The following is a 23,731-nucleotide window of genomic DNA, read 5'->3' on the forward strand; positions in this document are numbered from 1 at the left end:
TGTGATACACTGTATATACAGTATATACAGTGTATACAGTGACTGTAGGCAAGATACAGTTGTCTTGGTACTTCTCACCAGGGCGCCGCCACACATGCTGGACACCATCTGAGCCAAACAAGTTTATCTTGGCCTCGTCAGACCACAGGGCATTCCAGTAATCCATGTTCTTGGACTGCTTGTCTTCAGCAAACTGTTTGCGGGCTTTCATGTGCGTCAGCTTCCTTCTGGGATGACGACCATGCAGACTGAGTTGATGCAGTGTGCGGCGTATGGTCTGAGCACTGACAGGCTGACCTCCCACGTCTTCAACCTCTGCAGCAATGCTGGCAGCACTCATGTGTCTATTTTTTAAAGCCAACCTCTGGATATGACGCCGAACACGTGAACTCAACTTCTTTGGTCGACCCTGGCGAAGCCTGTTCCTAATGGAACCTGTCCTGGAAAATTGCTGTATGACCTTGGCCACCATGCTGTAGCTCAGTTTCAGGGTGTTAGCAATCTTCTTATAGCCCAGGCCATCTTTGTGGAGAGCAACAATTCTATTTCTCACATCCTCAGAGAGTTCTTTGCCATGAGGTGCCATGTTGAATATCCAGTGGCCAGTATGAGAGAATTGTACCCAAAACACCAAATTTAACAGCCCTGCTCCCCATTTACACCTGGGACCTTGACACATGACACCAGGGAGGGACAACGACACATTTGGGCACAATTTGGACATGTTCACTGTGGGGTGTACTCACTTATGTTGCCAGCTATTTAGACATTAATGGCTGTGTGTTGAGTTATTTTCAGAAGACAGTAAATCTACACTGCTATACAAGCTGTACACTGACTACTCTAAGTTATATCCAAGTTTCATGTCTATAGTGTTGTCCCATGAAAAGATATAATGAAATATTTGCAGAAATGTGAGGGGTGTACTCACTTTTGTGATACACTGTATATATATATATATATATATATATATATATATATATATATATGTTGTTTATGCATTTTCTCCCCTTTTTCTCCCGACCTTTTTAGCACGTCCGATTGCGTCATGCTTCTTCTCCACTAATGCGACCCCTGTCTGATTTGAGGAGAACGAAGCTAACCCACGCCCCCTTGACACGTGGACAGCAGCCATATGCATTTTTTCACCCACACTAGATGAGTGCATATATGCAAATCAGCTTTGCGTACGGAGAGACACACTCTGATCAACACCTTTGTGCAGACGCCATCAAACAGCCAGCAGAGGTCGTAGTGCATCAGTTACGAGAAGTCCCTATCCGGCTTAATACCCCACCCCTATATGAACCAGGCTAATTGTTCAGCCGGATGGAGTTGAGATTCGATACGATGTATTCGAGATCCCAGCTCTGGTGTGCTAGCGCGTGCTTTTACTGCTGCGCCACCTATAATAATTTAAGGACATATATTATTTCATGTATTTGCTTTAAAAACATACTTATATATGATCTCTTATAAGATTAGATTAGATCTGGGGTCTTTGCAAGTTGAACAGTACTAAAACGAGCATTGGTACCCCATAAAATCTGACTTTGATTAACGCTGAGAAAATGATCTATAACGCAAGTAAAGCAACAATTACAACTAATTCTTCATCTAATTTAACAACAAATTCTTTAACTAAATGTATTAAAAAAGGCTTACCTGTAACACTCTGACCTGCAATACCCAACATGGACAACAGCAGACAGAGTGTATTTCTCTTTGAACTACACTTTAAAGCATTTCCTGCGCCTCGTCAAGCATTACTTGTAACACCTGGGTGCAGTGCTTTAAAAGCAGACCTGGGCTAAATGCTTTGACTGGCTGATTTCCCCATGCGCTCTCTGTCTCTTTGCCTAGCACACTTACTAGCGATTTTACGCTTTTGTTTCTGAAGAACTCAGTTGGTAAACTGCAGCAGCGTTCTGGTTGTGTAGCTGCTAAAGTCACACTTCTCGTGTTTTCCCATAGGTGACTTGAGTTCCTCTGTCTGATTCCTCTGCTGAGCAATTGAGCTCTAACTCACCTGTGGAGTAGCTGGTGAAGCTGCACCCAAGCACTTATTTTGTTCCTTTTTGAGTCTTTTCCTTTGTTGCTTGAGTTCCCTTGAGTGCTGCATTTCTGCTCTCATAATATGGTTACCAATCTGTCCTTTTTATTTTTGAGTGCTGCTTCAAGTTATTATTTTGGTTACTTTTGTTTTTGTTATTGGAGAGGAGACTGAAGTACCCTTGTAATGGCATGCTGACATGCCAAACTTCACAAAGACAGTACCTAAAGGAAAGAATCAAAGCTGGATTGCTGGAGCTGTACCCCCCACCACCCCCTTTTGTAGTGTCCTTTGATAGGATTTAGAACATAAAGAACTGTTTCTTTAGGAGTAGGTATTAGGGATGTAACAATGCACCACAAGACAGTTAAAATCAGTGCACATGTGCCACGATTCGAATCGGTTATTCATTTAAGTTGAATCAATATTCACTTCAAACAGAAGAGGGCACTGGCGCTATTCACCTCGCCTGGTTGACGGCACTTCACAAAGGTGCCAGGTAGGGGATTTTCCAGATTGTATTTATTTATGTTAGGATACTTTCTTTATTTGTATTATTCATTTATTTATATAATGTTGGATTTGTCTTAAAAGTTCAATTTAGTTTTGTTTACACAATAAGCATTATTTGGCATAGTTTGTACCTACCTCAGAAATAAAAGGGCATTCATTATTTAGATAAATAAAAGATAAGCACAAATACATAAAAGGACAAATACATAAATACATGTATTATGTATACATACATAGATTTTTTTTTAAAGAGAAATAATAAAAGGAAACTTTTTTGTCTTCAATTTCATTGTGTTTAAAAATATCGTATTGTGAACCCAGTATCGTGAATCATATCGCATTGTGGGTAGAGTGTATTGATACATCCCTGGTAGGTACTATAGCGCCCTGACCTGCCTGGTGCCTCAGCCAATGTAGTTGACAGAGGTTTTCTTTGAACTACACTTTAGCATTCCCTGCACCTCATTAAATGTTACTTACTACAACTTGTGATATTGCTTTCAAAACACACCTGTGACTCAGGACTAAGACTAAGGCCTTACTACCTCATGTACTCTGTTTCGCTTACATGTTTTCTAGTGCTTCAAATTGCTCTTTTTTAGTTCTGGTAATTGTTGTGATTGTAACTCACTGATGGACTGAGTAGCTGAGTAGCAGAAAATTTTTTATTGGATTATATGTGTCTAAAAAGTGTTACGAAGTCATTTCTAAAGCTTTGGAACTCATATGAATGATGTAAGAACAATATTCTTTAAATGAGAAAACAGTAGTAAATCTTTCTAGAAGTGGCTGGCCTACCAAAAACACTCTACAGTATATCTAAAAAAATCACAGACAAACATCTAAGTAAGGGCTTCAGTTTTATTAGGAAAAGACTGGCCAAATATAGTGTTTATGGCAGGCATGATCCATAGGAACATATTTATTATTTCTAAGATTTCTTTTCTATGTAATGTTTCTAACTCAGCCTACTGAAAAATAATGCTTGATTTTCATAAATCTTAATTTTCATTTGCAAATGACACATACACTATATTGCCAAAAGTATTCACTCACCCATCCAAGTCATTCAGTTTAGGTGTTCCAATCCTACGCATGCAGACTGCTTCTACAAACATTAGTAAAAGAATGGGTCGCTCTTAGGAGCTCAGTAGATTCCAGCGTGGTACCGTGATAGGATGCCACCTGTGCAACAAGTCCAGTTGTGAAATTTCCTCACTACTAAATATTCCACAGTCAACTGTCAGTGGTATTATAACAAAATGGAAGCGATTGGGAATGACAGCAACTCAGCCACAAAGTGGTAGCCACGTAAATTGACAGAACGGGGTCAGCGGATGCTGAGGTGAATAGTGCTCAGAGGTCGCCAACTTTCTGCAGAGTCAATCACTACAGACCTCCAAACTTCATGTGGCCTTCAGATTAGCTCAAAAACAGTGCGTAGAGATCTTCATGGATGGGTTTCCATGGCCGAGCAGCTGCATCGAGCAGTGGAGACATGTTCTCTGGAGTGACGAATCATGCTTCTCCGTCTGGCAATCCGATATATGAGTCTGGGTTTGGCGGTTGCCAGGAGAACGGTACTTGTCTGACTGCATCGTGCCGAGTGTAAAGTTTGGTGGAGGGTGGATTATGGTGTGGGGTTGTTTTTCAGGAGTTGGGCTCGACCCCTTAGTTCCAGTGAAAGGAACTCTTAATGCTTCAGCATACCAAGAGATTTTGGACAATTTCATGCTCCCAACTTTGTGGGAACAGTTTGGGGATGGCCCCTTCCTGTTCCAACATGACTGCACACCAGTGCACAAAGCAAGGTCCATAAAGACATGGATGAGCAAAGAGCACAGTCCTGACCTCAACCCGATAGAACACCTTTGGGATGAATTAGAGCAGAGACTGTGAGCCAGGCCTTCTCATCCAACATCATTGTCTGACTTCACAAATGCGCTTCTGGAAGAATGGTCAAAAATTCTCATAAACACACTCCTAAACCTTGTGGAAAGCCTTCCTAGAAGAGTTGAAGCTGTTATAGCTGCAAAGGGTGGGCCCACATCATATTAAACCCTATAGATTAAAAATGGGATGTCACTCAAGTTCATATGCATGTGAAGGCAGACGAGCAAATACTTTTAGCAATATAATGTACTTTTTCATTCTTTTTCTTTGCCATGTTTTTACATAAGAACCCTAGAGGGGTCAAATGCACATTTATGCTCACGGAGGCTCTGGTAGTGAGCGGGTCATTTAAATTAGAAGATTTAAATAAGGAAGAATGCTGTATCCTGCAGTTTGGTGGCCAACACCTGATCTAATTGTGGCCCAGTCTGACACATCGGCTCTAAAGGACACAGCTGGCATTTCAGTAAAGGGCTCCTTGTTTATTTGAGTAATGGAACATAAAATCAGGCAAAGGCAAAGTAAAAGGTGTTTTTTAGGAACTTTAATGGCTTGTAAGGAGGCTGTATCGATCCGTCAGCCTTGGAGCATCAGGCTTGTGATGTCAGGATGTCAGAACTGACATACTTCTTTCGTTTCAGTGAGGAATCATCTTGGGAGATGACAGATGGAGACGTTGGGAGGATCGGAGCCTGCCAGCCTGCATCCTAAATGCACCATGGAGCAGGAGTTCAGCTTTAGTGCGCTGGTGAGTGATGGGGGTGGAGGGGTGAGTGTTGGGTTTGTTTTCTATGTCCCGGGGAAGAGTGTGAGGGAGCAGAAGGGTTGGTTGGAGCTTCTGTGACTCACTTTAATCATCATGCAGAGTGCAGCTGCACTGTCATTCACATCCTTCCATCCTGATGTAGGAGGGAGGGGGGAGGATGGAACGGATGTGAGCCCCCTTCACACTTTGCTTCCCCCTCTTCATAAATAAATTATTTAGTACAAAGAGAGACTTATTGATATTTGCTTCAATAAATGAAAGACCCCCCTCATGGCTGACTAACAGTAGTAAACATTTTGGAAAGCTTAAATTCAGCTCTCTTGTGTTTTGTTGTTGTGTAAATAAGTGAAGCTTGTCATCATTTCTAGCATACCCTGAGTGCTGATCAAATCTTCTTTCTAGGTTTTCTAAGGCCTGGTGAATGTTAATAGGATCCTCAGCTCTCCTTTATGATTCGTATAAGTGGTTCTTTGTGGTTTTTTGGTTGGGTGCTGAAAGCCAGTTTTTGTGGCTTCCAGTCATTCCTAGTTCAAAAAGAGCTCAGTAAAGCAGGATTATTATAATTATCTAAAATTGACATACACCGATCAGCCATAACATTAAAACCACCTCCTGGTTTCTACACACACTCCATTTTATCAGCTCCACTTACCATATAGAAGCACTTTGTAGTTCTACAATTACTGACTGTAGTCCATCTGTTTCTCTACATGCTTTTTTAGCCTGCTTTCACCCTTTTCTTCAATGGTCAGGACCCCCACAGGACCACCACAGAGCAGGTATTATTTAGGTGGTGGATCATTCTCAGCACTGCGGTGACACTGACATGGTGGTGGTGTGTTAGTGTGTGTTGTGCTGGTATGAGTGGATCAGACACAGCAGTGCTGCTGGAGTTTTTAAATACCGTGTCCACTCACTGTCCACTCTATTAGACACTCCTACCTAGTTGGTCCACCTTGTAGATGTAAAGTCAGATGCTGCTGTTTGAGTTGGTCATCTTCTAGACCTTCATCAGTGGTCACAGGACACTGCCCACGGAGCGTTGTTGGCTGGACATTTTTGATTGGTGGACTATTCTCAGTCCAGCAGTGACAGTGAGGTGTTTAAAAACTCCATCAGCGCTGCTGTGTCTGATCCACTCATACCAGCACAACACACACTAACACACCACCACCATGTCAGTGTCACTGCAGTGCTGAGAATGATCCACCTCCCAAATTATACCTGCTCTGTGGTGGTCCTGGGAGAGTCCTGACCATTGAAGAACAGGGTGAAAGCAGGCTAAAAAAATGAATGTAGAAAAAACAGATGGACTGATAGAACTACTAAGTGCTTCTATATGGTAAGTGGAGTTGATAAAATAGACAGTGAGTGAAGAAACAAGGAGGTGGTCATAATGTTATGCCTTATCGGTGTATATTTTTAACAAAAGCAAAAAAATACAGTCTATTAATCACCTTCAACTTACCTAATAGCACACATCTATTAGGTTGCTTACACAAATTTGTAACCTTTATTTATTAGTACTCATTAACGCATTAAAATCTCATAATAAAAACTATTATCTTAATAATAAGATAAATATCATTAAAAATAATAACAATATTTAGCAGGACTGTTTTGTGTGTATTTGTATAAAAACATGGTGATACGATGTAACTTTTTATATATTTACGCTGTAGAAGAAGCTGGCGGCTAAGCCGGACTACACGGACGTGACGCTGCCGGCGGTGGAGCGTGTGCGAGCACTCAGTAAGATGGGCTACAACATTGAGATCAACGAGGATATTACGCCACGTCGCTACTTCCGCTCGGGCGTTGAGATGGAACGTATGGCTGCCGTCTACCTGGAGGAGGGCAGTCTGGAAAATGCCTTCGTTCTCTACAACAAATTTATCACGTACTTTCAAAACTGATTTTACACACCATTCACACTAGCGCAGAAAATGGTTGTTTTACACATAAAGGTGTTGTTAAATGTACATAGTTGATGACCTACCCTAATGATTACTGGCTGATGTGATCGAAGCTTGTGCAGTACTTGGAGTTTTCAGTAAATACATGCTTAAATAATACAATTTATAAAGTTTTGGTGCATGCATCTCTATGGAGGTGCCAGTTTTAGCCCAGCACCTGTAGTGTCATAAAGAATGAAACCAATTTTAGGATACTTACCAAGCTAGAAAAGTGCTGTGGCCATGGGCGGATCTACCGGGGTGGCATAGGGTGGCAAATGCCACCCTAAAAGAAAGCCTTGCCACCCCTGCTGCCACCCCAGTTGGCAGCAACAAATTAAAAGAAAAGTTATGGCCAATTTGCAACGCTGCCACTCTGACACAGTCAAAAACTGTTTGCTTTCCCTCTCATACATCTGCCACTCATCACCTGTGTCTTACCTTAATGCCTTTCCTTTGATAATGCCCCACCTACAGTAGTGCTACCATACTTTTATCTCCTATTATTGAGATTACATTGTATGGTCACTTATTCCTAATATGAACTGTTTCACATGGAACCTTAAATGCAAGACATTGATTGCATGAGATTAAGTTTGTCTGTATGAGTTTGTAAATGGCAGCCCGTGCCCTTTTGTAGTGTGTACATACTATTTCTCATCAAACTGTGATAACTGTGATTAAATTCAGTATAAATACGTCTGCCATATGTTGCCACCCCTCAAAAATTCCTGCCCCCCTCTTGCCACCCCATAAATATTTTTCTAGATCCGCCCCTGGCTGTGGCTAAAGAGACACAAAATACAATAAAAAAATTACTAAATACAAAAATGGCCAAAAGTAAAATAACTAAACACAAAAAGAACCAAATCTGCACAGAGAGACTTTATTGTTCTCATGAGAGCGTATTATTGCACAATACTATCAATGGTGTCTCTAAGAATGTTTAATACCAAAATCTAATACCCAGTGCCAGGACCTACTGTCAGGACTCTCCCAGGACCACCACAGAGCAGGTATTATTTAGGTGGTGGATCATTCTCAGCACTGCAGTGACACTGACATGGTGGTGGTGTGTTAGTGTGTGTTGTTCTGGTATGAGTGGATAAGACACAGCAATGCTGATGGAGTTTTTAAACACCTCACTGTCACTGCTGGACTGAGAGTAGTCCACCAACCAAAAATATCCAGCCAACAGCACCCCGTGGGCAGCGCCCTGTGACCACTGAAGGTCTACTCAATCTCAGACTACTTGATCTCAAACTCAATCAGCAGCAATAGATGAGAGATCGTCTCTGACTTTACATCTACAAGGTGGACCAACTAGGTAGGAGTGTCTAATAGAGTGGACAGTTAGTGGACACGGTATTAAAAACTCCAGCAGCGCTGCTGTGTCTGATCCACTCATACCAACACAACACACACTAACACACCACCACCATGTCAGTGTCACTGCAGTGCTGAGAATGATCCACCACCTAAATAATACCTGCTCTGTGGTGGTCCTGTGGGGGTCCTGACCATTGAAGAACAGGGTGAGAAAGCATGCAGAGAAAGAGGTGGACTACAGTCAGTAATTGTAGAACTACAAAGTGCTTCTATATGGTAAGTGGAGCTGATAAAATGGACAGTGAGTGTAGAAACAAGGAGGTGGTTGTAATGTTATGACTGATCAGTGTATTTGAAGTAAGAAACTTTCATTAGTTGTTATCTACAGTAGCTCAAATGCAATATAAATAATCAAATGAATGAGTAGCTTATCTGTGATGGACTGCATTTGGGTTCAGGAGAAAACTGTGTACATTTGATTTTTCACCAAAGTATTTGATTGATTGTGATGGTGTATAAATATAAATGTTATCAACTAGTGCAGAAAATAAATTATACATGAAACATTAATGTACGTGCATGTTAAAAAATTTGGAAACTATTTTAAAAAGCATTTTTGTTGGTATATTTCTACTATATATTTAATAATAATCCCTCTGTAAATGTTTTAATTCACTGCAGGTTGTTTGTAGAAAAACTCCCCAGTCATCGGGATTACCAGCAGTGCAATGTCCCTGAGAAGCAAGTAATAATGAAGGTAATGTAATTGTCCCATAGGTAGTGCAAAATAGACTTACTGTCAGTCAGGTCAAAGGTTGTCTGGAATTGAATTCAAAGTTATTCAGACTGATTACCTAAACAAAGCAAAGGAACATTTCTATCCTGATGGGAATGGCTTTTTTTTTTTACCATAATGGCAGTGCTCCCATTCACAGAGCACAACACACTAAATTGTCTGATGAGTGGAAACCGTATACTCTCCTAATCTCATTCTGTGGTAGATTTTAAATGTAAGTATTTAACCAAATTCTCCACCACTGTATTGTGCTAAAACTGTTCTGGCAGCTTGTTTTGGTGTTCTGTTAACTCATCAACTAACTAAGACACCTTATGTTGTTTTTATTAATTTTTTACCCATCTGTAGCTTAGGGCGGCACGGTGGCTAAGTGGGTAGCACTGTCGCCTCACAGCAAGAAGGTCCTGGGTTTCGATCCCCTGGTGGGGCGGTCCGGGTCTTTTCTGTGTGGAGTTTGCACGTTGTCCACGTGGGTTTCCTCCCACAGTCCAAAGACGTGCAAGTGAGGTGAACTGGAGACACTAAATTGTCCATGACTGTGTTCGATATAAACTTGTGAACTGATGAATCTTGTGTAATGAGTAACTACCGTTCCTGTCTGAATGTAACCAAAGTGTAAAACATGATGTTAAAATCCTAATAAACAAACCAACTACCCATTTGTAGCTTGAATGCAAACTCACATTTTTTAATCCTTTCTTTTTATGTAGAAATTGCAGGAAGTGGCTTTTCCACGTAAAGATCAACTGAAGAAACTTCTCAATGAGAAATACAGCAAAGAGTACAGTGAATATCTGAAAAAACAGGTGAATTTACAGCTGTACACTAATGGATTAAACACACAATACAGTCACATCTTTAATGTTTGCAGTGATACCTTTAGCTTTTACAAACAGTGTATGAAGTGTAAAAGTGTATGTATGTAATTCCTATGTTCATGACATTACATGTATTTTTCATCCAGTTCATTTTGTATAATGATAATAATCATGTTATTAAATATACCATTGTTTTCATCATTTTAAAATACATTAGCATGAGTTCAGGCTGCTTTGGTTACTGTGTCTTTAAGATTGTTTGATATAATTAAGGTCAGTCACACCCTCATTAACAAAGATTAGACAGTGTAAACTGGGAAGTGAACTACACTTTTTTAGCCTTAACAATGTCAACCCTGGCTTCTAAGCATTACAACCGTGCTCGCCCTATCACCCAGACGTTGTGAGTTACAGCCCTAGTGATACCACCAGCATTCCTGGCTCAGAACTGTACGCTAATTGATTTAGCTTTCTGGGTGGGAGTTATGATTCATTCATTCAGGCTCATCTGTGACCCTGTATGCACGGTGAGGGCAGTTAGTGATGTACTAGGATAAACCTCAACCTGTAAACGAGACTGATTTTGCTGGTGTCATGTTGAAATAGCCATTTATTAGGTTGGAATTGCCAACTGCTGAACTGTAGAGTTAAGAGTAGATCTAAAAGTACAGACCACAGAGCTTTTTTCTTTAGTTTAATGATTTTTAATCATTTCTGTAACAATTATGTGCACAAAATGTTAAATATGTTTACTAAGTGGTACTTTGGTTAAAAATTGATACATGCTGTATGTAGTAACTATTTCTTCTGTAATTACAATCAGAAAATAATTTTCATTTCTTCTTTTTATTGCTGCATTTTTGGTCGGCGTATTAGGGCCACTTTAAAGAAATTTTTTTTTTAAGTTTCGATTTTGAGAATAAAGTCGTATAAGTTTCGATTTCGAGATTAAAGTCAAAATAATTTCGAGAATAAAGTTGTGTAAGTTTCGATTACAAGATTAAAGTTGAAATGATTACGAGATTAAAGTCTAAATTATTACGAGATTTAATTCCAAATGATTATGAGATGAAAGTCTAAATAATTACGAGATTAAAGTGGAAATATTATGGCCATAGCAACCTCCTCGTGTTAAAATGAGGGATGTTCATGATTTGTTATACTTTCATATCGGTTTCACAAATAAAGAGATCCCCAATATCCTGCACATCAGCACCAGTTTGTTATTATTGTAAAAACGCTGAAACGGCTTTGCAATAAAATAAAATGTGTCTATTTAGAAGAACGTGCACCACCGGTGCGCTTGGCATCTGTGTCGTTAGCAGTACTTTAACCGAGCTTTATGGACTCGTACGCTAAACTAAAGCCGTACGGCATGTCGTCATGTCATGTGGATGGAAGCATACAATACAAACAACGACGCAAAAGTAATCACGGGTTATTGGATAACCACAGTAACACTCATTATAGGCTGCCCTCGTTGCTTGCGTGCCGATCCAGGTACTGAGACCCGTGCTTCTCTGAACTGACAAGCCTACGACGGCTGCACACTGTTTGGCCATAATATTTCCACTTTATTCTCATAATCATTTCCACTTTAATCTCGAAATAATTTTGACTTTATTCTCATAATATTTTGACTTTATTCTCATAATATTTCGACTTTATTCTCATAATTATTTTGACTTTTTTCTCGAAATCGAAACTTATACGACTTTATTCTCGAAATCCAAAATTAAAAATATTTTTACAGTGGCCCGAATACACCATTGTAGCATTTTACTGCTGTTTTTCAGGCCACATTTTTTCAATATTTTTTGCTGTAGCTTTTTATTCCTTCTCCTTTTTTATTTCAGTGTTTAAATGATAACTTTTAATTGACTTCACTAATCCTGACATACATACGTATATATGGTTGTGTATCTAGAGCCAGACCATGCCTGTGGCTGTGTGCGGAGAGCAGTTACAGAGGCTTTCTTTGCTGGAGGAAGAGCGGCAGCGTGTGGCGCAGTTAAGGAAGATGCAGCTGGAGTCTGAGCAGTTCCGCTATTTCGAAGATCAGCTGCGGCGTCAGGAACAGGCCAACCGTAAGCAGGATGCTGTCTCCAAAGAGTCCGAACAAACAGACGGCTCGTGTCTGTCCCAGACTCCGAAAAACCACAAACGCCTCGACCCCAACCGCAACAAACCAGCCACGCCAGTCCCCAAACCTGCCCCCACATTAGCTGCGGTCCAGAGTGAGTGTCTCCTTTATAAAGCTTGAGGCTTTGAAGTGTAAATGTGTGTGGGAGCAATCAGTGTTTGTTTTATATGTGTGTTAATCTAGGTCAACAGGTTGAGGGCCTGAGGCGTGTTCTGATTCCTCAAGATCTGACCTACAGGTTCTTACTGCTGGCTGATCGCAACACAGCCAGAGGCATCGAGACCTGCGGCGTGCTCTGTGGAAAACTGGTATGAGCTCTGATACCTCTAGATACTGTGCTCTTTTTTATTCTTTTACTTTTTAAATGTTTAGGGGAGGTGTGAGTATCAGGGAAAGACCCACACAGACAAGGGCTAACGTAAAACTTTTAGTCATTTTCTTGGCTGAGATCTTTAGAGCCTGTGTTGCTCTGCAGAACCCACCTGTTTTTAACTGAAAAATGTGATGTATAAATTAACTCAAAACCCTTTCATTTTCTCCCCATTTTCCTCCCAATTTAGCACACTCAATTTTGTCTTCCGCTGCTGAGAGATAACAGATTGTATCCAAGGAGAGCACGTCGCTGTACACGCCTCTTCCCACACGTGCACAGCCCTCCTCTTCTCGCCCCTGTATTCTGCGTCTCTTCCGCCAATCAGGGTCCTTACACAGCGTATGAAGACCCACCCACCTACACATAGTCCGGCCCCCACCCTGCAGATACAGTGGCCAATTAGTATCTGCTGCAGGCACTGCCAATTATGCCTGCCAGATGGCGCCCAGCCGATGGGTGGCAACACTGTGTTTCGAACCAAGGAGTTCAGAAACTCGGTGCTGGTGTGCTAGCGGAATATTCCACTGCGCCACCTGGGCGCCCTAAACCCACAATAAACTATCAAAGCAAGAGAAAAAAAAGGCACTTATTTAAGCTTCAAACTCTATTCCTTCTCTTTAAGCTAGACTTATACTGAATATTTATGTCTAATCTCTCATAGCTGAACTGAACAGGGGCGTAACTACTGGGGGGGGGGGGCAGGTGCACTGGGGCCCATGGTGTGGGGGCCATGGTGTGGGGGCCATGAACTCAACCCCCCACTGCACTTGCCCCCCCCCCCCCCCATCAGAATTGGCTCATTGAAGTCCTGACTAAAGAGTTAAAGTAAACTATACCTTGTACCTTTATTCCCACACCTCCACCACCGCACGCAGCAAAAGACCCATAGCATCCCCGCCGGACGAGCAGCACTCACATTATTAATTTTGATCCCGATCCGATACCGATTCTCAAACCGATACTTGTATTTTCTAGATATTGTCTAGATAAGAACTAGATAATACTGTTCACACAGTGCACACTTCAAGTACATTACAATTATTCAAATTAATCCAGTGTATATGTTTAACAACTAAATAGCTCTGCAGTGCTGAAGGGAAAAATGCTGCATCCAAGCTATTGCTTAATGTTTTTGTATTTTTACAAAATCAATCAAAATGAGTGAGATAATTAGTTTTACTTTAAACTTTACATTCAAAGAAAAAAAATGTTTAATGCTGTGATACACTAAAAATGAACAGAAATCTGTGTAGCAGCTTAACTTGAATATAAGAAAAAAAGTTACTTAAAAGCATTACAGTAAAACCTGAATACCAAAATAAAATGGAAAGGCTCTTTTGTTATGAAGGAAAGCCAGTTCTTAAAGTGCTTGTATTGTGACAATGGTTTGATGGACGTTTGTACACAAAGTGAGTGTGTTTTGACCCTTTAGGCCTTCCATAGAACATGAAATAGCGTGCTTGACTCAACTGTCGGCTATTCGGTACCGTAACAGAAGAAGTTAATAAAGTGTTCTGCTCCCGACAATATGTGAATATACCGTGCATTTATTTCTTTATTAAACGAGTGCATCACTACGTTGTTTTGTAAACCGGTGTGATCCTTGACTCACACACACTCTCACACATGAACGCAGCTCTGCTCCCACCGCCTCGTGAAACGCTCACACTGCAGACGTTACACTTCACTGTTGGACTTGTTTTACTTTTCAATGTAAAGTATTTCCACACAGCGGACGTGTTGACGTAACACAAGAGATCGGGATTAAGATCGGGTTTAGTAAAGCCGATTTCGATCAATTAAAAAATGCCTTGATCGGCCCCGATCCCGATCTTTGAGATCGGATCGGGACATCCCTAATATATATACAGTATATACTGTATATACTGTATATATGAATTTGTTGAAGGGGCCCCAAATTTTTTTGCACTGAGGCCCATGAGCTCCTAGTTACGCCACTGGAACTGAAGAAATTTTTTCACCAGAATTATTAGGCCAGTCATGTTGCAAATGCACGCTGGGTAAAATGTGCCTCGTTCAGTGGATCTGAAACACAAGGCAACTGCCCAAAAACATGAAACAATTATGAATATTGTACTGTGGCTGTACCCAGTCCTACCTGTTTCTGTCTACTGGCATTCTAGGAAATAACAATTTCTATGTTTAGACCAGCATTACGATGTGGTTATGCAAAAACTGGATGTAAGTTTATCAGTGGTTACTCATTCCTCACACAATGCTCATGTAAACATTGGTTAAAAGGTGTAACTTTTACATGTCATGTTGCAGATGAATGGACTGGCTAAAACAAACTCTGCTTTTGTTCTAACCTGCAGACTCACAACGAGTTCATGCTCACCCATGTGATTGTGCCCAAACAGTCAGCCGGGCCGGACTACTGTGACATGGAGAATGTAGAGGAGCTGTTCAGTTATCAAGACCATCACAACCTGCTGACCCTGGGCTGGATCCACGTGGGTTGTTTTTCCTCATTCGCCTCGAATTTGCTTCTTTGTCTCTTTTCTGCCTACACAGGCAAACACAACAAACAAGCGATTTGAAAGCGACGTAGTTTTTGAAACATAATGGGGTGTTAGTGAGAGGCAGAGGTTTGTTCAAAATGACCCTGTCGAGTTTCTCACGTTACCTGAGGGATCAAATATAATGAGGCTTTAGGCTGGGGGTGACCATGGTAACGTCTTCCTGCATTTTATACTATTATTCTTAGCACTGCCAGTCACCTAGCGGTCATACAGATCATACATCTGCTATACAGAAAGAGGAACCAGTTATGCAAAGATGTTCTCTAATAATCTAATAACATGTATTGTGTTTGTGTGTGTGTGTACGTGTGTGTGTGTGTTTTACACCCTGCATGACTGCAGACACACCCCACCCAGACAGCTTTTCTTTCTAGCGTGGATTTACATACACACAGCTCATATCAACTTATGCTACCTGAGGCCATTGCCATTGTTTGCTCACCTAAGCACAACGAGTAAGTACAATAACTCAATGCTTTGTGTTACATGGTTGTTCCAACAGTTACACACCCAATTTATCCAGGATTTTTACTTCAGGATTAGGGAACAGTCCTCATGACTGAATACTGAATAAACACTGTTAAATGTAATCAGTAATGAATTCCATTCGAATACACACGAAGAAAAACTAGAACAGTAAATCAGTGCATAAATAAATTACACCCAAATGTAGGCCAAATGAAATAGCATGTCACTGTATTGAGTAACGTTTATATATAGCAGTTCATCTCCGACAGGTTATGAGAATGTTTTGAAGAGTTTGACTGTTCTTTTTTTAAAATCACACCTAAGTGTTATATACAGTGGATTTAGAAAGTATTCAGGCCCCCGACACCTTTTTTACATTATATTGTGTTGTGGATTTTATTTTTAAATAATGTAAATGCCATTAGTCTCCACTTATTTACATCAGTTTACACTAAACTACCTATAATGATGAAGTGAAAACATGGTTTAGTTTTTTGAAAATTATTTAAAAACAAAGAACTGTAATCTTTTATTCTTAGCAGTAATGAGATCTTTATTTTTTTTATTATATTTTATGTGGGTGTGTATATTGCTGCTTACGCCTTCTCTGACCCGCGTGCCGCCCTTAACAGAACCCTTTTTCACCCATGCATTCTGCACAGGTGCCTCTCTATCTGCTAATCAGGGTCCTTGCACAGCGTTTGAACACGCCACCCACATGGTCCGGTCATCCCACCCTGCAAGCACTGCCAATTATGCCCTCTAGATGGCACCCAGCCGACCGTTTGCAACGCCGAGTTTCAAACCGAGGAGTTCAGAATCTCTGCGCTGGTGTGCTAGTGGAATATCCCGCTGCGCCACCTGGGCACAATGAGGCCTTTATTAACAACTTTGTAGAAGCCCCTTCACCTGCAGTTACAGCTGCTAACTTGAGAAAGGTTCAAGATTATGTGAAGCTTCTTGCACTGCCACAGTTTGATTACAGGGATCCACTAACGGTTCATTGGACATCAATGCATGTTTTTTGTTGTGACAATGCAGTGTGTGTGTTCCATTCCAAACTATGTTTAATCAATTCAGATTGAAACAGATGGACAACTGAGTTCTAGACACATCTAAAAATAAAACACATCTAAATAAAGCTAACAGGATGTACTTGACCACAACCGAAGTGTCTAAATATTTGCGTGAAAAAAAAATTCATTCATTCAATTGTAATAAAAACATAAGGATCTATTATATTATTCTTTACTTAATTATGGGTCAATAAGTGTAAAGTGATCAATTAAATAAAGTTTTAGTCACTGGGTCTGAATACTTTCAAGGTGGTTAAAACCACCTCCTTGTTTCTACGCTCACTGTCCATTTTATCAGCTCCACTTACCATATAGAAGCACTTTGTAGTTCTACGGGTATTTTTTAGGTGGTGGATGATTCTCAGTACTGCAGTGACACTGACATGGTGGTGGTGTGTTAGTGTGTGTTGTGCTGGTATGAGTGGATCAGACACAGCAGCGCTGATTTAAATACCGTGTCCACTCACTGTCCACTCTATTAGACACTCCTACCTAGTAGGTCCACCTTGTAGATGTAAAGTCGGAGACGATCACTCATCTATTGCTGCTGTTTGAGTTGGTCATCTTCTAGACCTTCATCAGTGGTCACAGAACGCTGCCCACGGGGCGCTGTTGGCTGGATTTATTTTTAGTTGGTGGACTATTCTCAGTCCAGCAGTGACAGTGAGGTGTTTAAAAACTCCAGCAGCGCTGCTGTGTCTTATCCACTTATACCAGCACAACACACACTAACACACCACCACGTCAGTGTCACTGCAGTGCTGAGAATGATCCACCACCTAAATAACACCTGCTCTGTAGTGGTCCTGGAAGAGTCCTGACCATTGAAGAACAGGGTAAAAGGGGGCTAACAAAGCATGCAGAGAAACAGATGGACTACAGTCAGTAATTGTAGAACTACAAAGTGCTTCTATATGGTAAGTGGAGCTGATAAAATGGACAGTGAGTGTAGAAACAAGAAGGTGGTATTAATGTTATGGCTGATTGGTGTGTGTATGTACAGTGTATCACAAAAGTGAGTACACCCCTCACATTTCTGCAAATATTTCATTATATCTTTTCATGGGACAACACTATAGACATGAAACTTGGATATAACTTAGAGTAGTCAGTGTACAGCTTGTATAGCAGTGTAGATTTACTGTCTTCTGAAAATAACTCAACACACAGCCATTAATGTCTAAATAGCTGGCAACATAAGTGAGTACACCCCACAGTGAACATGTCCAAATTGTGCCCAAAGTGTCAATATTTTGTGTGACCACCATTATTATCCAGCACTGCCTTAACCCTCCTGGGCATGGAATTCACCAGAGCTGAATGTGAGGGGTGTACTCACTTTTGTGATACACTGTATATACACAAAATAATATATATATTTATATTTATATTATATATTATTTAGCATTGTATGTGAGAAATGCACTAGTTAAACAGCACATGTGATAGGATGGTGTTTCTGCATTTCTGCAGTACTGGAGTGTTTCGCCTCACCAGCGCTGGAATGAGTGAGGTGGCCGGCTGCAGACTGAAGGGATTTCACCCACATTCGAAAGACCCTCCTCTTTTCACCGTAAGCCCCTTGGTCTTCTGATTCAAGTGCTTGCTGTATGTGTCTCTGTGTAAAACAAGGTGCTTTTACTTTAAGGGAAGTGAAAATAAAATTGTGCTATTTGCAGATCTGTAAGCATGTGGTCATTAAGGACTCCAAAACAGTGGTGCTGGACCTCAGGTGACAGAGGCAATAAATGCATACTTCAGTGGATACCACGGCCCCCGGAGCTCTATTTGAAGCTTCATCCAGTCGAAGGCTTTTGTATTTATTTATTTATTGAACAGAAAGGTACTGTGAAAGCTCTGTGTTGTACAGGCTGCTGTAGACATCTGTTAATGAAGTTTTCAAACTGTGTTCTTTTAAAATGCTAAAGACTTTAAATGGTCTGCTTTTGTGCCTGTTTCAGATCTGTCTAAAATGTTTTAGATAATTGTGATCTTACTGCTAGTCTGGAATGTAATTACAGTACGTCCTCTAGGTGGCATTCTTTAGCTATAAATGTGATGGCCAACATGTGAACTACGATGCAAAGGTTACTTTCGGGCAGTTGCCTTGTGTTTCAGATCCACTGAAAGAGGCATGTTTTGCATTTGCAATATGACTGACCTAATAATTCTGGTGAAAAGAAATACCTTCAGCCCAGCTATGAGAGATTAGAAATAAATACTCAGTAAAGGTCCAGCTTACAGAGAAAGAACAGAGTTTTGTTAAGTTTGAAACAGTGCTTGTTTTATTCTCTTGCTTTGGTAGTTTATTGTGCCAGATTGACATTACTTTTGGCACTCAGGTATTTGAGCCTTGTCATGCTGGGCCCTGCTATAACGATCTGCTTAAAATAGGGGGTACAGTTTAGCTAAATCAGACAGGTGTTGCCCATTTTTGCCTCGTTTGTCCTTAACCAAAGCACCATCAGTAGAGTAAGATGCCTGATACGCCTTATTAAAGGAGCTACTGCCTTGGGCCTAAAAGCTCAGCGAAACTGATCTCAGGTAGCATTTCATCATGAGAACACCCCAAAACAGATCAAACAATGAGTGCCTTTACATGTACACTAATAATTTGATCATTATTAGATTTTGGCATCATCTGATGATCATATAAACAGCATACTTGGCTAAATGAAATTGAGGTAAGGATCTTAAGCCAGTTATATGTTAGCACAGTAATCAGATTATTCAGTGCATGTACACTGATCAGCCATAACATTAAAACCACCTCCTTGTTTTTACACTTACTGTCTATTTTATCAGCTCCACTTACCATATAGAAGCACTTTGTAGTTGTACAATTACTGACTGTAGTATATCTGTTTCTCTGCATGCTTTTTAGCCTGCTTTCACCCTGTTCTTCAATGGTCAGGACCCCCAAACGACCACCACAGAGCAGGTATTATTTGGGTGGTGGGTCATTCTCAGCACTGCAGTGACACTGACATGGTGGTGGTGGGTAGTGTGTGTTGTGCTGGTATGAGTGGATCAGATACAGCAGCGTTGCTGGAGTTTTTAAATACCGTGTCCACTCTATTAGACACTCCTACCTAGTTGGTCCACCTTGTAGATGTAAAGTCAGAGACGATCGCTCATCTATTGTTGCTGTTTGAGTTGGTCATCTTTTGAACCTTCATCAGTGGTCACAAGATGCTGCCCACGGGGCGCTGTTGGCTGGATATTTTTGGTTGGTGGACTATTCTAAGTCCAGCAGTGACAGTGAGGTGTATAAAAACTCCAGCAGCATTGCTGTGTCTGATCCACTCATACCAGCACAACACACACTAACACACCACCACCATGTCAGTGTCGCTGCAGTGCTGAGAATGATCCACCCCCCAAATAATACCTACTCTGTAGTGGTCCTGTGAGAGTCCTGACCATTGCAGAACAGCATGAAAGGAGGCTAACAAAGCATGCAGAGAAACAGATGGACTACAGTCAGTAATTGTAGAACTAAAGGAGGTGGTTTTAATGTTGTGGTTGATGGTGTACACTCATGTTATCAGATTTCTGTTGGATTTCCACAACTGCTGCAACATCACTCTCACCAGGCTGCATAATAAACAATACACAGAACACCAAATCGTGCTGCATTTCATAATCTGCAATAGTGGACAAAAGCCAGTTTAAGGGACACACATGCATTACTGTATTGTAAGAACGGGTCTAAAGTATACAAGTGCAGCTGCACACTACAGAACTACACAAATAGTATTGTTATTATAGTAACATGTTATTAGTACATTGTATTGATAAACTGCTATGTAATTTGTGATGTGGTTTTAGTCAAGCTTAAAGCAGGATGGTATTATACTACTTTTGATCATACAACCCAAAATCAGAAAAAGTTGGGACAGCATGAAAATTGCAAATAATAAAAAAAAACACAGAGTTTCTTCTTTGACTTTTATTTGATTGCAGACAGGATGAACCTGAGATATTTCATGTTTTATCTGCTCAACTTTATTTCATTATATTCATTCCTGCATTTCAGGCCTGCAGCACTCACTCACTTACTCACTTTCTGAACTGCTTATCCAATTATGGTCGGGGGGGGGGCAGACATACATACACACACATACACACACACCCATTCAGCTATAGGGCAATTCAGTGTCTCCAATTAACCTGACTGCATGTTTTTGGACTGTGGGAGGAAACCAGAGCTCCCGGAGGAAACCCACATAGACACGGGGAGAACATGCAAACTCCTCACAGAAAGGACCCGGACCACCCAGCCTGGGGATCGAACCCAGGACCTTCTTGCTGTGAGGCGACAGTGCTCAGAGCCATCGGTTCTGCAACACATTCCAAAAAAAGTTGGGACAGTAAAGCATTTACCATTTTGTAATGTTGCCATTCCTTTTCACCACACTTAAAAGACGTTTTGCCAAACTGGAGATCCTCTGGCCATCTTTGCTCATCAAAGACTCAGCCTTTCCTGGATGCTGCTTTTGTACCAAACCATGATTACAATCACCTGTTAACATCACCTGTTTGGAATCACATCATTATTTAGTTTTTTTCACCTCATTACCAGCCCTAAATTGCCCCTGTCCCACCTTTTTTTGGAATGTGTTGCAAGTAAATGTAAGGAACACTGTGTTTTTATTTTATTTGCATTTTCCATACTGTCCCAACTTTTTCTGATTTGGGGTTGTACTCAAATAAACATTAAAACAAGTTATGTGTGAATGGATTTTAAATATGACCTATTATCCTTTTTTACCTGTTTTGTTCACCTTCGAAGTTATGGAATGGAATAGAATAGAATAGAATAGAATAGAAACTTTATTTGTCATGTGTACTTCAACTCAGTGTAAATGTCAAAATAAAGACAAAATGAAAAAATAATTGAGGGGGTTCTAAAAAGCCGGGAGCGAGGCTTAAATGCTTCTACATCCCCTTGTTTAACCAGAAGTGACCTCTTATAATGTAATGACCTTTATATAAATAATGATATGTGCAGTAATGTACGGAATTGTGTGGTGTTTATCAGCAGAACGTCTTGGCCAAGTTTACTTGCAAATTCTTTCATTTCATTAAACATCTTTACTACATAGTGATCATGTGGGTTCATCTGTCCTCCCTGAAGTGCATTAGATCCCTGAAGTGCATCTTCTCGATAGATGAAACATAACAGCTAGTTCTACAGACTGTACACACAACTAATAAAATGCTTATATTATGAGCCTCGTGATTTAAACTTTACTACTGGTAGCCATGCTACCTATCTAAGAAACCTGGTGACAAACTCATGTAGACCATTATACTACCACTTTTAGATTACCAAAGTTAACCTGGTGAAACAGAAGTATCAAAATCTGATTCTTAACTGTTATTCAATTATTGTGCATGTAAACGCATGTGGCTTCATCTCTCTGTCTTTTTCATAAAATGTGACTCTGCATCCTTCATCCAGTATCAAATAACATTTCAAAAGAAATGACTTCTTGCTATGTGTTGAGTTCTGTGAGTTTTGTTGGCGTATTGTTGATTTTCTGTGCGCTGTAACTAATAGTGCTGTTTTGCAATAAAGAAATCCGTTGGCAACACAGTGTTGATATGGGGACTGTATCGTTTTGTTTTTTCTTCTTCTCTTCTGCCATTTTTGTTAATAAAACTTATATTGACTGAAACGTACATTGTAAGTGTATCAATGTTGCTGTTTAATATGCTGCTAATAGTGTGCTGCATCTAACTGACCTAACAACACTTCATCCTTATGCTTGGCAAGACAGACATACAAGCAGGAGATCTTGAGTTTATTTTTGACTTTTAATAAGCAGGGTTGCATCTTTTTTTTTTGTTCCCCCAATCTTCTCCCCTAATCTAGTTGTGTCCAATTACCCTGATTGCATCCTCCACTGATTCAACCCTCCACCGCTGACTGAGGACGCTTCTCAACAGACACATGCCCCCTCATGCTCAGTACAGACTGCATTTTTCACTAGCACGAGTCGAGTTCATATACACCAATCAGCACTGTGCACGGAGAGCCACACCCCCATCAGCATTATTCCTCAGCCCTGTGCAGGCGCCATCAATCAGCCAGCAGGGGTCGTAATAGCACCAGTTATGAGGACCTGTGATCCGGCTTGCCCCTAACCCTGTGAACAACAGCCAATCGTTTTTGCAGCCGCCCAGTCCAGACGGGTGGGAGAGCTGAGTTTCGATACAATGTACTCGAAAAACTCAGCTCTGATGTGCTAGCGTATTTTACTGCTGCGCCAACTGAGCGGCTACAGGGTTGCATCTTTTTTTAGCCATCACTTAAACTAACCAGTTTTACAAAAGCATTTCAGCTAACGGCACCTGTTGGGTACTTAGCCCAGATACAGGGCTAAGTAATAGTGGTCGCGGAAAGTGGTAGCCTAGTGAGTAGAGCTTTGGGCTATCAACTGAGAGGTTGAGAGTTTGAATCCCAGCTCTGCCATACAATCACTGTTGGACCCTTGAGCAAGGCCCTTAACCCTCTCTGCTCCAGGGATGCAGTACGATGGCTGACCCTGCGCTCTGACCCCAGCTGGGATACGCTAAGAAAGAATTTTGTTGTACTGTACACCTGGATATGTATATATGACAAATAAAGGCATCCTATTCTATAGATACTAATCTTGGGCTTATGGTACCATCCAAGCTGTGACTTATATTTCTGAGCCTTGTATCCAAAATCTGTTTATATGTTAAATCTGCCTGTTTTTCACAAGATCCTATAGCTATTTTTATTATATTATATTTTTACATTGTGTACAGTTTTAAAACCCTTATATTGAATAAAAAACATAGCAATTTGTGTAACTGGGCTAAAAGCGTCTGTTAAATGCTGTAATGTACAAAGATAAGAGTGTTTTAAATACAAGAAAATCACAGGTCTAGAGCGGTTTGCTATTTAATTCAGTGGCAAAACAATCCTGGCAAGACTGTCCTGGGTTTGTTTCCTAGGTGCAGAGGCTTGGG

General features: G+C 40.7%; 1 protein-coding gene across 1 annotated transcript; it reads left to right on the forward strand.

The window, feature by feature from the left end:
- The first annotated feature begins 5,126 nt into the window (after positions 1-5,126).
- stambpl1 (STAM binding protein-like 1) lies at positions 5,127-18,530 on the forward strand. Its single transcript, XM_063003834.1, has 10 exons — positions 5,127-5,207; positions 6,908-7,125; positions 9,191-9,266; positions 10,016-10,111; positions 12,051-12,360; positions 12,450-12,574; positions 14,976-15,113; positions 15,525-15,637; positions 18,200-18,299; positions 18,406-18,530. Exons 1-10 carry the CDS (start codon positions 5,127-5,129, stop codon positions 18,460-18,462), a joined length of 1,314 nt encoding a protein of 437 aa, XP_062859904.1. The 3' UTR covers positions 18,463-18,530.
- Positions 18,531-23,731: the final 5,201 nt, after the last annotated feature.

This window comes from Trichomycterus rosablanca, chromosome 10, assembly GCF_030014385.1.
Source record: "Trichomycterus rosablanca isolate fTriRos1 chromosome 10, fTriRos1.hap1, whole genome shotgun sequence".
NCBI classification, from domain to species: Eukaryota; Metazoa; Chordata; class Actinopteri; order Siluriformes; family Trichomycteridae; genus Trichomycterus; species Trichomycterus rosablanca.

Excerpts from the sequence above, each read along its gene's own strand:
- stambpl1 (XM_063003834.1), top strand. The coding sequence starts at position 5,127 with ATGGAGACGTTGGGAGGATCGGAGCCTGCCAGCCTGCATCCTAAATGC. Across the intron at positions 10,112-12,050 it reads GTGAATATCTGAAAAAACAG|AGCCAGACCATGCCTGTGGC; the intron begins GTGAATTTACAG and ends TTGTGTATCTAG. Across the intron at positions 12,361-12,449 it reads CACATTAGCTGCGGTCCAGA|GTCAACAGGTTGAGGGCCTG; the intron begins GTGAGTGTCTCC and ends GTGTTAATCTAG.